The sequence below is a fragment of the Morus notabilis genome, unplaced genomic scaffold (assembly GCF_000414095.1).
Source record: "Morus notabilis unplaced genomic scaffold, ASM41409v2 Scaffold19, whole genome shotgun sequence".
Taxonomy (NCBI): Eukaryota; Viridiplantae; Streptophyta; class Magnoliopsida; order Rosales; family Moraceae; genus Morus; species Morus notabilis.
In genome coordinates, this window is record NW_010360880.1 from 684,605 (window position 1) to 701,133 (window position 16,529).

At 34.8% G+C, this 16,529-nt stretch overlaps 1 protein-coding gene across 1 annotated transcript; it reads right to left on the minus strand.

Annotated features, from left to right (window-relative positions):
• Positions 1–8,696: 8,696 nt before the first annotated feature.
• LOC21411279 (G-type lectin S-receptor-like serine/threonine-protein kinase At2g19130) lies at positions 8,697–11,051 on the minus strand. Its single transcript, XM_024165239.1, has 2 exons — positions 10,832–11,051; positions 8,697–10,237 (listed from the first exon to the last, which is right to left on the minus strand). The coding sequence occupies exons 1-2, from the start codon at positions 11,013–11,015 to the stop codon at positions 8,697–8,699; spliced, it is 1,725 nt and encodes a 574-aa protein (XP_024021007.1). The 5' UTR covers positions 11,016–11,051.
• Between the last annotated feature and the right edge of the window lie 5,478 nt (positions 11,052–16,529).

Below are 16,529 nucleotides of genomic sequence, written 5' to 3' on the forward strand. Positions count from 1 at the left end.
TGAAAATGGATGGGTTTTCTTCGTCTCGCTGCACTGAGTCCATAGGGACTGAAATCATCTCAATCGGAGGTTGGATGGCGGAGATATCACGACGGGAAGAAATGGAAATTTCGAAACTTCCGTCGGCGATTGCGGCTGATTCCGGCGGGGTTGGAGGTCGTGCCGCATGTCGTTGAACTCAGCTCGTCGAGATCTTTCTATTGACACCGGTGGTGTCAAAAATGGAGGTCGGAATCTTAACTTGAGTATTTGGCCATTGATGGTTTGTGTGAGAGAGAATGTGAGAGGAGAGAGAGAATGAGCGAGAATAAGAGAAAGAAAGTGTAAGAACCCTAAAAATTTCACTATATAAAGTATCTGATTAAGGTAAGATTACGTGCCTGATCTTATCCTCAATTATTTCCTCTAAACAGATTAAATTTATACTGATTAGAGGTAATTAGTTTAGCTTACGTAAGTTAATCTACTACTTACAGTCCAATATCAATTTCTGAATAATTCAATATTGTTTTATATTCTTACTCGCGTAATATTTCAAACTGTTTCAAGTCTTGAAATTAATTTTAGACTGAACAAATTCTAAATTTTAATTTTCTGTATTCTATCCCGAGAATGACATTTCTGACAGTGTCAACTCCCGAGCTCATATTGTACCCATCTACTATAGGTATTTATCTTGCGACTTTAACCTAACTGTCTGGCAATTAAGGATTTTTTTTCTTCTTTTAAAATGTCAGTGCATTTTTTTATACGCTGCTAACATCGTGCTGTGCTTGGAGATTCTTGAAATTAAGATTCTCAAACTATACTTGTACTGAAAATTATTCCGCCTTAAAATACTGCGAGAATTTATCGATCGAATTTACTTGATCGAAACATGAACTTAACATGAAATTTACTATAGAATTTAGGAATACATATATTAATTCCATAAATCCTCCATTCACAATATAACATAATATTTTCTAAGAAAATCCTTGGCTTAAAAATACATGAATTGTATTATTTAAGGTCTGGAATTTTCTCAGTCATTACAGAGTCATTATCCCCAACGGAAGACTTGTCTTTTAAAATTGTATCAACATCAGACAAGACAACATTAGATGATATATCAGGTTGATTCCACATCAAAGTGTCAATCTCGAGGAGTTCCACGACTAAGTCAACATTCATAGACTCGGTATCTTGAACTACTGTAATGTCGTCTACTTCCATATATGGAATATCCTAAATATGTCGATGTTCAAAATGTTCAACAATTTTCCAGTTCGGCCCGTTGAATAAATCATGCACATAAAAAACCTATTCTGCTTGAGATGCCAGTATAAATGGTTCATTCTCATACTAGGAGCCCTTGACAAAGATGCTCGTTCTATTCTTGTGTCGTTGAACTCACTTTCTTCCTGGATGAGTGTCAAACCATTTACATTTAAACAAAAGAACACAGTTGTCGCTTATGTATGATAATTCATAAATCTCTTCTAGTACTCCGCAATATGTCTGATTATCTAGTCCGTGAATACAAATACCACTATTATGGGTATTTCGATTGATATCCTGACTGTATGTCAGAAAATTGACTTCGTTCACCACACAGCTGGAGCAGCTTTTAACGGAGAAGCTTGAACCACACGAAAGTGAAATTAATTGTGCGGTCGCGTTTGGCGTGTTCCACTCTTGCAGATTGGACATCTGTCAACATTAAACAATATCAACTGTAGTTCTATATAGCCAGAGTTTTTGAAATTATAAATTATGACTATAGCGTAATACCTTATGCTAGAACCATTTTAGAAATTCTCTGAATTGAATTTCGTCTAAGGATCCAGTTCGACCAATATCATTAACTTCTTTCTAGTGTTCACTGAAATTATAAATTTGAGTTAGTGTTATCATTTCATTTGACTCAATTATGTAATAAAACAGTGAGGTAATACTTATTCAATATAGTGTTATATTTTTGAACAGTTTTGTAATATGTACCACTCAGCCTTACTTCGTAACTGGTTGTCTAATGTGATCGGGATCATCTTCCTAATTGGACGGTATTTCAATTGGAAAACATATATTTTCTTCACACTACCATCTGCGTCGTCTACCCAATTTCTCTCAAGTCTGTTAAATCTTGTCTCAATGCCACTTAGATACATTGAACAAAAAATCAGTGCTTCGTTGACAATATAAGCCTCGGCAATTGAACCCTCTGGTTTCACCCCTCACATATTTTTTTAATGAACCAAGGAATCATTCGAAAGGATACACCCACCACATATTTTTTTAATGAACCAAGGAATCGTTCGAAAGGATACACCCACCTCAAATGAACAGGTCATCCGTGAATGGCTTCTTCTAGCAAGTGCATTACTAAATGAACCATTACATCAAAAAAGGCTGGAGGAAAAATTATTTCTAACTTGCATAAAATAGCAACAATATCCTTTTGGGCTCTCTCTAAATCACTCCTCCACAATGTCCTAGAACATATCAACTGGAAGAAGTTGCTCAATTCGGTAATTGCATCGACAATTTCTTTCTTCATAAATGGTTGAATCGCTCTTGGCAACAATCGCTACAGTATGACATGAAAATCATGTGATTTTAACCCAGTAAGTTTATTGTTTTCATCGATCACGTTTTTCTGAAGATTTGAAGCAAACCCATTAGGAAACCGTCCTGACTTTAACGCAAAACTTTTTACAATCTATCGAAGTCAATGTGTACGCTGCATGTGGTTTCATCCAACGATCACCATCTTTATACAAATACAACTCCATACGTACCCCCATATCTTGTAAATCAATCCTCGCCTTATCTGTATCCTTATTTTTTCTGTCAATATTTAGAATTGTGTCCAATAAACTATCTGTAATGACCAGGAAAAATTTAGGTCTAATCCGGACAGTCCGGTATTTGACCGAAATCCTTTCCGAAATAGTGAGTAGTAGAATTTTGATGCAATTAAGAAAATGTTATGTAGAAACTTTATGTAAGGGGTAAAATCTCCAGAAAAGTGTAAAGTTATAATACAAATAATCTTACAAAGTATCAGTTATGAATAGTGAAATATCAGTTAAAAGTTAGAAATTTTAGCGGGTACATTTTAGTTATGAAAAACTGAAATATTTGGTTTGTGACCAAATGATCAGTTAGAAAAAGAGTAGAAATATTAGAAGTAAGGAAAATAGCAAAAGTTCCTGAAATAGAATTTTCCCGAGCTAGTTAAAGCGGGAAATTGCTAGAAAAACCAATGCCGTGAGGGTAAGGTTTTGGGCAATTCTGGATCAATTAAAATGAAAATTTCAGAAAAAGAAATTGACTAATGAGATACCCAAGAGAATTGGGTTGAACATGAAAAGTTTGACCCAGGTTACTCGACAGTCCAAAAAAGCAGTATAGAACTTGTACTGGTTGTAAAATTATCAGTACCGAAAAGAGACTCATTTTGAAAAATGAAAAGTTAGGTCTCAACAAGAAAAACATTTAAGGGGTATAGAACCCACTCATTTGCTAGCACATATTTTTGATATGGCAAAGAACAAAAGCAGGTTCAACCAAGTTATATTATATATATATATATATATATAAGATTATCTCTAGTATGTTTAAAAAAAAAAGAAGGAAAGAAATGATTATCACATAAGGTGGACATGGGTTGCACATGCAATAACACCACTTGGCATTGTTATATGCTTAAGCTATTTTAGCTTGGTGACTCACGTTAACTTGATAACTCAAGTTGTAAAACCACAAAAATTTACTAATGCCATTAATGTAAGGCATAGCAAAGAAAAGAAAAGGAAAACGTGAGAGAGGGAAGTAAAAAGAAAATAAACTAGAGAGAAACGGAGAAAGAGAAATTCAAGGAAATCAAGCATTATCATTGAAATTTCTTCTGTGCAGTCCGGTAGAAACGTAACCTGAGGCGTTTTAGCAAAAAAACTCAACTTCTAGAGGTAAGATTTCAGATTTAAAAATGAGAATTCTATGATTTCTTGAGTTAGATGAATAGTAACCCATCTCGGAAAACTTCCGTTAAAGTAAAAATCAAAACCGAGGTTTTGTAGAGCATCGTAATAGGAGTCTAACGGTGTAAGAATTAAAACGATTGAACGAAGTTTTTGATAGATTTTCTTTGAAAATCGGTGAGCCTAGATTGAGGAAAAACATATGTTTTTGTTCAATATTATGTTGGAATCTATGTTCAGGAATGTGAATCTTGACTCCAGGTACCGGAATCGGAAGTAGAACGAGTTATTGAAAACTCGGGAAACGAGAAAAATAAGGCGAAGCTCTGCCGAAATTTAGTTTGAGTAATTTGAACTAAAACTGGATTTCAAGAGGAATATGGGATTAAAGTGTGAAAAGAAAGATGTTTCGATAATCAGTGATGGTTATAAACCGAACACAACGAGAATTCACAGTTTTGGACCGAAACTGAAAATTAGGCCCATGATTGAGTAATTTGCACGGTTTTAGTGCAAATCCTTGAGATAAGAAATAGTTTGAGGTTCAATACCAAACATAAGGATTGTAGACCTTTCCAACGTAAATTTCAATGTAATTATTGATCTTAGATTTTGAATCTTACGATCGAAAAATTTATGCAATAGGGCCGATTAACGGTTGAAGTCAGATAACAGCAAGGGAGACAAAGGACGCATTGTTAGCGAAACTTCTGTAAGTACAATAGTTTTTCTATAGCTATATCACGAACAAGCTTACTTTTCTATGTTGCACAAAAATTGTGCATATTGTAGAATTTTGAATGTTAGATAGATACAATGTTAAGTATGTATCAATGTTAGGTCGTGATTAAACTAAGAGAAAAGAAAAGTTAAACTTCAACGAAAAGCTAATCTCATGATAAATTGCTCAAAAATGCACAAATTCATAAGATTTAATTAAAGTTACCGTTTCAATGAGAAAATTGATAAACGGTAAGAGACTAAACGTCCTGTTTGTACCAGCCTTCGAATGAAAGGTTATTATGAGACTATGAAAGAAATGAAACTGTGACTGAGTTGGATTGGTTAGCTACCACACTCCTCAATGGTTATGCACGCTATGGTACAACAAGACAGGGCCCATAAGAAGTAAAAGACAAGAAAATGAAACACAAAAATCATTCCATATAACGGTATGGTATCCGTAAACAAGAACGACAAGAGTGAGAAAAACAAATGAAAGTCGTTTAGAATTCTGTACTAGGAAATATGACATGAATGCATATATGGGTATGCATAATTAATGCATCTGTTTATGATCTATTGATACTTGCTGAGCGAAAGCTCATTAAGTTTGTTCGTGTTGTAGGAAGCACGGGTAAGGCACCAACTCCCTAAAACTTGATGCTGGGCATGCATAGAAGATGTAGTAGTAGAATGTGGGCAAGTGGGTTATGGATGCATCACGTGTTTTGGAAATGCTGCTGAACTTTAAATGTAAAATAAAATAGTGTTTTATGTATTTTGATGACTAATGTAACAGAATGATGTCAGAATGCTGCAGCATTTTAGAAATGGCTAAAAACCAAATTCTAGCTAAATGCTACAGCATTTTAACGTACATGGTAAAAAAAAATGGCCTGAGATTTTAAGAAGTTATAACTAGTAAATGGTAGAGGTTAAGAAATGGTAAGTATGAGCATAGGATGATGACCAAAAGTTAGGGTCGTCACACTATCACACACATTCTTCTCATTATGCATGATAATTAAGTTATGACGTAGCGACAATGAGGTCCAGTAAGGCAACTCTCAAAAGATACTCTTCTTCATCCAATTAAGCTATGTCGGCTGTCTCTTTTGCTTCTTACCACCAAATTTTTCATGTTTACCAGGCAATCGAGATTTCACCCTTTTTAATTGAGCCAATATTTGCTTAAGGGTTTTCTGAGGCAGGGGAGGTCGTCGATCAACCTTACCATCAAACTTTTTGTTAGTCCTCATCCTATGACTCATAGGAAGCCATTGTTTATTTTACTGGTTATTCACTTCGATCGAGTTGCATCGTTGCAATTGGGACACGCAAAGTACCCTTGGCCACTCCAACCATATAAACTACTACGCGCAGGAAAGTCATTAATTGTCATCAGCAACACAGCCCGCATCCGAAACGACGTATTCGTAGCAGCATCATGAACAACAACCCATTCATCCCACAACTCTTTTAGCTCATCTATAAGGGACCTTAAGAACACATCAATATCTTTCCCAAGAGCATTGCGATCAGGAATCAATAACGTCAACATCTTATATAGGTCCTTCATAAATACCACGGGGGTAAATCATATGTAGTCACAATAACATGCCACATACTGTATGATAGACTCATATTCCCAAATGGGTTGAAACCATCAATAGCTAACCCTAATCAAATATTTCTCGGTTCACGTGCAAATTGTGGATGTTTTTTTTATCAAAATATTTCCACTCCGTACCATCAACTGGATGACGCATTAAGTCTTCATCCCTCGAACGCCTCCGCACGTGCCACGTCATTTCCTTAGCAGTGTGACGGGAAGCATATAGACGCTTCAACCGATCCTTCAAAGGGAAATATCAGAGTACTTTCCACATAACTTTTTTTCCCTTTTTGCTCTTCCAACGACTTGTACTACATACTAAACAAGACTGTAAAGCAACATTCTGCTTCCAAAACAAAGCGCAATCATACTTACACACATGAATTGTCTCGTAGCTCAGGCCCAATTTACTCAATAACTTCTTCGCCTTGTAATACGATGTAGGTAACTTGTTCTCTTCAGGAAGTGCATCTCTCAGTAGCTTCAACATTTCATCCATGCATTCATTAGGCCACTTGTACAACACTTTAGATGCATTAGTTTCACTAAAAAAATTCAACGATGAATACTTCGTGCAACCCGATACATTCTGACTTGGACCTCGGATAAGAGATATCTAAATTCATCGTAATGCGTATCTTCTATCACCGTTTCAGTCTCACCCATTGTCTCATGATCATCACTAATCCCATGCACATCATTTAGTACTACAAACATCTCGTCAACAGATTCACTGACAACTACAGCAACAGTGCGTACTTCACCATGGTGAATCTATGTGCTGTAACTTGTATCAAAGCCCCATCGATGTATGTGCGCTTTCACTGTTTCGGGTGGATGCATCTCATGATTTCTACACTTCATACATGGATAACTAACACCCCGGAGTGAATTTGCATAATTCTTTCCAACATCAATAAAAGCACACAAACCATCCCAGTACTCATTAAACAACCGGTTTCTTAAATGTATCCAACTCTTGTCCATAAGCATCTCCACTATGCAGAATTTATAAAGTTTTATCAAATTTTATGAAAATTAACACAAATTATTTTATAATAAGTATTTAACATTAGTTTATTTAATTATTTTATTATTAATATAATCTTAATTAAAATTTTTATCTAATTTTTTAATTATCACATAATCATTATTAAATAAATTTTATACAAATTTTAATCTAATTATCACATATTTCAGTTTCAATTCTAATTTAAAATTTACAATTCTAAATTCAAAACCACAAACTATATCTAAAATCTAAAACAAAATTATAAACCATAATAAAATTACAAAAATCAATATTTTTAAGCTATTTTCAGTGTTTTTGGACGCTTTTTGGAGGTTTTGGACGGAGAGAGGAATAGAAAATGCGAGAGCCTCACCGGGAAAAATGGCGGAAGGAGGTCTGTGATTTCATTTATGCAGGTTGCTTTTTGCGACGACATTATGTTGTAGCAACAAAGATTAAATAGTCGTCGCAATTAATCTTAAAACGACGGCGTTCTTCTTCACCTCATTAATATTTCTGAGAATATTCTTGGGGAATATACCTTGGTTCATGTTTTGCGGTGATAATTTAACAATGTCGTTGTAAATAACTTTGAGGAAACCGCCAAAGTTTCCGTCCTTTTTTTTTGAAAAAAATGAAATCCCCAGTTATTGGCGATGACATTATTAAAACTGTCGTCGTAAAAAACAGTCGTCATTGATAGAATTTTCTGGAACCCTTTTTTCTAACGAAACTTGTCGTCGCAAATACAGTCGTTCTGAAAAGAATTTTCTGGAACTATTTTTTGCGACGACTTTTGCCTCGTCGTGCAAAAAATAAAGAAATATCTAGAACTTATTCGTGGAAAACCGCTAAATTTTCCACCTCTTTTTGGCCACGTCACCACCAGTTGTAATCATCAATATTTGTGACGACATGTCCTCGCAAATAATGTACAAACTTGCGCCAAAATTGTTGGCGCCAATGGGTATTAGCGATGACATGTTGTCGCTAATATGTCGTTCCATTTTAGCGACGACATGTCGTCGTAATTATATAAATTTTGTGCAACGACATATCGTTGTAAATATTTAATGCGATGACAAGTCGTTCAAAAATTTTGTTTTCTTTTAAGCGACGACATATCGTCGCTAATACTATAATTTTAACAACGATAAATATCGTCGCTAATAATGTCGTTGCTAATAACCTTTTTTGTTGTAGTGATAGCTTTTTCATAACAATACTTATGGAAACAAGGCTCTTCATTTGAAGCTGCCAATCTTATTACAACAAAAGCAAATTAAACAGCCCATTTATGAAAACTGGGAAATTGGCTTACAAAGCTTTGAAAGAAAAAGCAGAGCATAAAACAAAATCAAAAGGAAAAAGAAGAACATGGTCACTTTTCTTTTCGACTAAAAGCAGCAGCATGTTGCGCTCCTGTCTTCACTCTTTCAATCTCTTCGGCATTTGCATTACCTTCAAGCTTTTGATCTAATAGGCTAAGCACATCGCCTCCTTCGACAACAACGCTTATAGCCATACTTGGGAAGTACCTTAATTTTCCATTTATTTCTGTTTTCTCTGAGTTCCTCCTCCCTGATACAAGCTCGAAAAGCATCATTCCAAAGCTGTAGACATCTGCTTTGGATGTTATTGCCACTCCTGCGATCCACTCCGGTGCCAGATAACCTCTTGTCCCTCTCATGGTTGTCAGAACCCGGCTGAAATCCCTTCCAACAAGTTTGGCTAACCCGAAATCTGCCACTTTAGGACAAAAGTCTTCATCTAAGAGAACATTTTCGGGCTTGATGTCGCAGTGTATGATGCAATCTCTGCACTTCTCATGCAGATAAACCAACCCTCTTGTTGTTCCCAGAGCAATTTGGTACCTCGTTTTCCAATCCAAGACATTCAAATTGTTGTGATCAAAAAGGTGAGAAGCTAAAGAGCCGTTGGACATGAGATCATAGACCAACAGCTTTTCGGTCTCATGAGAGCAGAACCCGCGAAGTCGAACGAGATTAACATGCTGGATTGTCCCAATTGTGCTGACTTCTGCTCGAAATTGCTTCTCTCCTTGGCCAACACTTTCAAGCTTCTTCACAGCAATCATAGTAGAGTCGGGCAATATCCCCTTGAAGACTGAACCAAATCCTCCTCCACCCAGTTTCTCCGAAAAGTTCTTCGTTGCATTTTGCAAATCTCTGAATGCAAATGCAATCAACGAGCCTTCCATTCCTTTTCTCGTGCAAACTATCTTCTTTCTCCTTAATACTAAAAACAGAATTAGTGCTAGTAAAATTACTGACCCAACAATTGAGCCAACCACAACACCAACGATTAGCCCCTTTCCCTTTTTAGTACTTCGAAACTCCGAAGCGGCTAAACGAATGTAGAGACTCCTTCCCCTCGCGTCATTGGCTCCAAGCTGTTGAAGATCTAAGAGATCTCCCTTCCAAATGGAACATCTTGTGTTGTCGTAAGAATAAGCAATGCAAGAGCAGCTGCTGAGGCAGAACGATTCACAAGCATTGATATTCTCCACTTGCTCAGATTGTTTATTTTCAGGCAACAACACGCTTGGAATTTCTTCGAACTTGTCTATCCCACCATTTGCACGATCAATACTACTGTTCGCACACTGAAGCTTGGTTTTTCTGATGCACCCGCCAGAGTACTCCTTCAGATTCCAATCATGCTGCGACTTTGGTTCGAACCCCCTTAGACACTGACAGAAGAGCTCCGACTTCTCATTGCAGCTTCCATAGGCCCCACAAAAAGCATAGACTTTACATTGTTCTTTTGGTTGAGACCAAAATATATCCCAATGCTTATAAAAATCCAGTACTTGTTCCTCAATCTGACCCGAAACATCCATCACAAATCTAGCTAATCCTGTGCTAGTGTTATTGAGAGAGTAGATACTTGTCCTTGTTGCTGTAAGATTAGAATAGGTTATATAGACCTCATCATCATTTGAAACAAAGGTGAAGTTAAAGTAAGGAGAATTTATCATCTGAGGGATGAAGATGAAAGATTTGGTGCTTTCATCCCAAGTTCCAGTGCTCCATTGGATCCTAGACTTATTCCGCAGGATCACAAAAGAGTTATCACCTAGGACTGGCTCCAACGAGAAGAGGCCCGGGGATGGATCCTCTAAATTCTTCCATGAAGTTACCATGTACTTATGTTGGGTCTTTTTGTTGTATCCGAGTTTACTCCCCGGTAGCCACGTATCAGTTAGATAATCAAAACTTTCCCACAATATTGGTCTTGACAAATTAGATTCATCTCTTAAGACAAGGTTTCCATTGTCTAAAAGAACGGCTACCGTTGAATGTGAACTACTGGAGCTCACATTTGTGGACCAAATTGGGAGTTTGGACTCATTGAAGAGAACTAAATTGCCATTAGAGATTCTTACTTCCGAAGAAAATCTATCCTTGACAGGTTTTTCTCTATTTGCCACCCAAACTATGGTTTGTGTAACTTCTTTGTACCACATGCCTAAGTAGTAGTTTGAAGAATTACCTGGTCTAAAGAATCCCAGTTCGAAGAGTCCCCGTCCTGCAGAGACAATGGTTTGGTCTCCGGAGAGGGATTGGTTCGCCGAGATAGTATCACCAGCTCCAATGGACATATTGTTTTTGAGAAATAGGCATTGGAAGAGAAAAACAAGCAGAAAAATTGGTTGGACCTTCCTATAATTATCCATGGTGGAACAAATTTTCACAGACGGGGAAATAGGACTTTTGTTACAGTTTAGTTTGATAAAGCTGTTATGCTATTCTGTAAAGCTAGGTGCTAATATATAGTAACAAAACGAGTAGCATTCTACGTAGTCTAGACTCCACAGTCATACAAAGTCTCCTCGAATATGAGCAAAAGGTCAGAAAATATTTTTCAGACCCTACCGAGTTATGAAAAGAACAACTCTTATGATTCAACAAAAATACCAAGCACTGGTCTTACTTGATATAATCTCGTTTTGAATTTTGCCTTTTCTTTTTGCTGTTTGAGTTTGGTAAATGATGACTGATGAGGAGGTTATTTACCGATAAATAAAGTATTTTTGAGTTCAAATATTTGTGAGTCTTCAGCCACTATTGTTAGTTTAATATGTTTTGGGTGTTATTTTGTAGGAAAAATAATAAAATGGGACTTTGTGTCATTTTGGAGTCAAAAATTGGAGCAAAAAGCATTCAAGGCCGCACGAGGGCCCTCTTGGGCAGAACCACCAGTGCGGGCGCGCCACACCTCGCACGGCCGGGCAACATTGGGCACACGACCGCACCACTAGCCGCGAGGCTGCGCCCCCTACGTGTTGTTGTCGAGCTTTGGGCCATTTTTCAGCCCTTGATCAATATGGATAGCCAATTTTATAATCTTGGATGAGTTTGGCTGAGATTTTTTTTTTTCATGTTTGAGCATATTTAAAGAAAAGAAACCCTAGTTCCCAATTTGGAGAGAGGGGAAGATTGAAAATTTTCTAGAGAGAAGAGCTTGGAGTAGGAGATTCTTAAAGAATGTTTGGGAGAGATTCTTAAAGAGTTGAAAGCTTGAAGTTCATCTCCACAAGAGTTTTCTCTTCCTTCTCCCATTTTCCTTATCTTTGTAGTCTCTTTTTTTTAGTTTTTGTTCTTGAATTTGTGATTTTGGCTATGGACTCTTCTGTGTTGAGCTAGATTATTATTTTAGGGTTTGATGTAGCTTTGTTTGGACTATATTTTGATTATCTTGTCAATTGTTAGTTAAATTACATCTAAATTTTTATGTTTTTTTATGCTTAATGTTTTTAATTTATGTGGCCAATGAGTTAGATAATTTTAGATTGTAATTTTGATGCTTTGGAGAGATTGATTCCAACATACGACATTGGAGAGATTGATTCCGTCTTAAATTCCTCTGAGATATTTACCAACCTTATTGAACTGACTATAAGCCGTTGGAAAGTAGTTATTTTTTATTTTTGTTTCTAATATCGTACTCTCTTTTTGGAGAGAAATCACACAATGCTTTTTTCTTACTAGCCAAAAAAAAACCACTATTCGTTTTTCGGCTTTGCATGTTTGTTGCGGCTTTATCATATTAATGGATTATTACTCGGTTTTGACTGTCTCAATTATTGGACAATTTTAGAGTTAGAAACCAAGAATGAAGCTCTCACTTTATTTTCTTCCTCTTTCAGTTCGTTCACACATTTGCGTGTCTACCGATCATTGCTAAACAAAGTCGAGACAATATATACAAGAGATATTGATTTTAGCTCTCTTCTCAGTCGGTGAAAAAGGATTCACAAAAAGCCAAAAAAAAAAAAAAAACAAACTAAGGTCTTTCCACAAAGCGCAGCTTGACCCACCATTCACCAGGGGCCAAAAGGAAAGCGAATGTTTCTGCAGAAAAGTATATTTCCTGAACAAATGAACAGATAATTTATACGACCGTGTTGCATTCCAGTTTTGCATCAGGTTTCTTTTCTTTTCTTTTCTTTTCAAAAGTCTTTTGTTATTGCTTGTCATTTTGTTTTTGTGAGTTTTTCAACACGTTTTTCCTTTTTCTTTCATTGGGAGGTGTTGTCGGCTTGCTGCGCTCATTGCTTTCTTTACTTTTTTTTTTTTTTTTTTTACTTTTTTTTCTTTGGGCTATACATGCTAATAATTACAAAGCATTTAGTCAGTTGACAAGTGCCCCTTTACTCTTACCAATGACTATACAACTGAAATAGCAAGTTACTCTTTTGCACCGTATTTACAAGTTTACCACCACATCATTTATACTCCATTAATGATGCTCGCCTGTCCGCTGCACTCACCACTACGAACAAGAAGAACAAGAAAGAAAGAAATTAGACCCACTTTAGAATATAACACACGCGAACACCAACCTCCAACCCGAAAGAAAAACAACAAAAAAGACTTTGTTCTGAAAAGAAAATTTGACAATTATGGGCCAAACCCCTCAAACAAGCATTAAGAAAGAAGACTAAAGTCTCATTTATTTCACCGATTCGAGTTTTCAGTTCTAAGTTTCTACAGTTAAAAGCTCTTAAAAAATATAATATCTAACTTTTTCTATTATATTTAAAAACTCTTAAAATATGTCACATCTTAACTCGAATCTGTAAAACGAATGAGACTTAAATGATAATCATATTTTGCCCTTGGTGGGGGTTATGACCCCCTCAAGCAAGACTTTAGAAGCCAATACCACTGTTAGCGGATTGCCAACACCGGATTTAAAACCCTAAATCTCATAATTCAAACAAATAAGAACACAAAGGATTTGTTTCACCGAGGTTCGGACAAAATAATCCTACATCCCCGTTGAGCTATCCCACAGAAAACTCGATTCCACTATCAGACAAGAATTTACACCCTCATAGCTTACCAAATCACAAAGAAACTCTAACCCAATTACAAAGACGAATCCCTAGAGAGGAGACTCAAGTGTTTTCCTCAAGAAAATACCCAATAGGAAATAAAAGACCTAGTTCTACCCAGATTTTCTTAGAACCTAAACACTCTCTCACACTTTCTTTCTCTACAAGCTTGATCGTCTATAGAGCTTCTCTCTACAAATCGGTAAAACTTAATATCACCCACAAAAGATATAAAATCCCTTATAAATATAATACAACTTCTAGGTATTGTAATTAACCTAGATCTAATGGCTGATAAGAGCTCCACGTGTAAGACCGAGATCCGTTTTTGAATAAGTTGTACTGAGTCTTCTTCTGAAATGACATCGTTTGTTAAACTCTTCTCTTACTATTGTCGTTTGTGGAATTACTCTTACACAAACCCCTCATGTGTGTTAGCTCTGACTTTGGAGACCTTTCCTGACTTGGACAACAATGGACTCTCACTCCTTTCACCTTTTCTATTCATTTCGAATTGATCCAAGTTTTTAATTTTAATTTTACGACAGGTAAAAATTCTTACAAAAAATTATATATAACTTTTTCTATAATTAAATTTTTTTATATAAAATTATATCTTAACTCAAATTAAAAAATCAAATCGATAAGATGAATTGAACGAAAATATGTGTAAAAATGTACTAGTAAAAAAGTTATCTATATATAACATTGTTTGAGGAATTGAAGGAGACGTTTGATTTATGGATTAGAATCATCAGATTAGAATCATTTTTTATTTATGTGTATTTTTTATGAGAAAAAATACTATAATAAATTATAAACTATAATTTAAATCGGGATACGAATCTCCCAACTAAATAACCTCGAAGAGATTGCGACGATTGAGGTCAATGGTACTGAGAGGAAAGGAATAATTAAAATGGCAATCTTGTAAATACATTATAGAAAGATGTCTTATTGTTGGAATATTGTTTTGTAAAAATAGAAAAACGCGTGTCAATAGAAGATATCGGCAGGCTGAGCCAGCAATATTTGTATTTAGCATAGCCCATTCTCTTTAATTTGTTCACTTCTTGATCTATGCGTTGATTGATTACTTTTTTAGAGAAAGAGAAAAATAAGTTAAGATTTGAGATGAATTAAAATTAATAGTTCATTCTCTTTAATTTGTTCACTTCTTGATCTATGCGTTGATTGATTACTTTTCTAGAGAAAGAGAAAAATAAGTTAAGATTTGAGATGAATTAAAATTAATAGTTCAATAATTTATATAAATTAATAAATAAGTTAAATTATTATTTTCGTTCATAACTTGTCTGGTTATAAACTATAACTTGATAAATTTGTCTATAACTTATCTGGTTATAAATAATAACTTGATAAGTTATGACCTATTAATTTTTATAACTAAAAATTGACCTATATAATTTTTTAAACTTTTCATATTACCATATTTTTTACTATTTCTCTTACTTTTTTTATTCTTTTTCAACTTTTTTTATTTTACCAATTTTAATTTTAATTTTAAGTATTATTATTGTAAAAAAAAATTAAAAAGAATTATATTTAATTTTTTTTATTATAATAAAATTTATTTACATAAAATTATATTTTAATTTAAATTAAAATTTTAAATTAACGAACTAAACATATTCTTAATTAATATGATGCCTTCAAATGATGAGGAAAAAATTGGGGTCCCCCACGTTGAATGGAAACTAGAAAAAGCATTACCAATATGATAGTCGGTCAACTAAAGAACATTCATAATCAATGGGATTTTGAAGCTGTTTTCCGAATAGTTATAGCTTTTTTTGTTCCAATATTATATATTGGGGTCCCCCACGTTGAATAGAAGCTAGAAAAAGCATTACTAATATGATAGTCGGTCAACTAAAGTAAAAAAGGATTTGCACGGTGGAAATTTTAAAGAACATTCATAATTAATGAAATTTTGAAGCTTTTTTCCGAATAGTTATAGCTTTTTTTGTTCCAATATTATATATATTCTGATTGCTTTTCTTTTTCTTCGATTTGGAGCCTTCTTTGCATTATTTTTGCTTTCTCTTCTTTGTTAAATCTGATTTTATGTGTCTGATATTTTAGATGATGTTGGAACACTATTTGAAGCACAGTTTAATTAATTAATATTTGGGTTAATTACGTTCCTTTACTCGAGCAAAATAAAGTACAAACAGTAAAAAAACACACAATATGATATCACAATTCAGTATTGTAATCAATGAGAAAATCTTAGAATTTAATCAAGTAAATTTATTTATTTAAGTTAAGAACTTTTTTCAATAACTTACTCTCATATTTTGTGACTGAAAGATTTATGAAATTAATATAAGTATTCTTAAATTCTGTAGCAAGTCTTATGATGAGTTCATAAATTTAAGAACAAGTAAATTCAGTTGATAAATTCCTACGCAATTAAGGCAGAAGAAATCCTTCGTGCATATACAGTTTGAGAATCCTAATCTCAGGAATCTCTTAGTGCAGTATAATGTCAGCAGTATATAGAGAAATGCTCTGACATTTAGAGAGAAAACCCTTAATTTCTAATCATATAAGAGGGAATTAAAAGGGTAGTGTATCAGTAAAGAAATTTAGATACACTATAGGTTCAGAAGTTGACAAAGTTGGGAACTGAAATTTCATGCCAACTAAGTAAATTCTCAAAAGTAGTATGAAGTAATAAGAATAGTTATAAGAATAGAACATTAAGGTGTAATTACTAAGTGGTCACTAAACCTTCCTTATGTAAGCAAGATGACATCAAGTAAGTAATTAAGAATTTAAGTTAGGTATGATACCATTACCGACTTTCAGACTGCAATAGGGAAA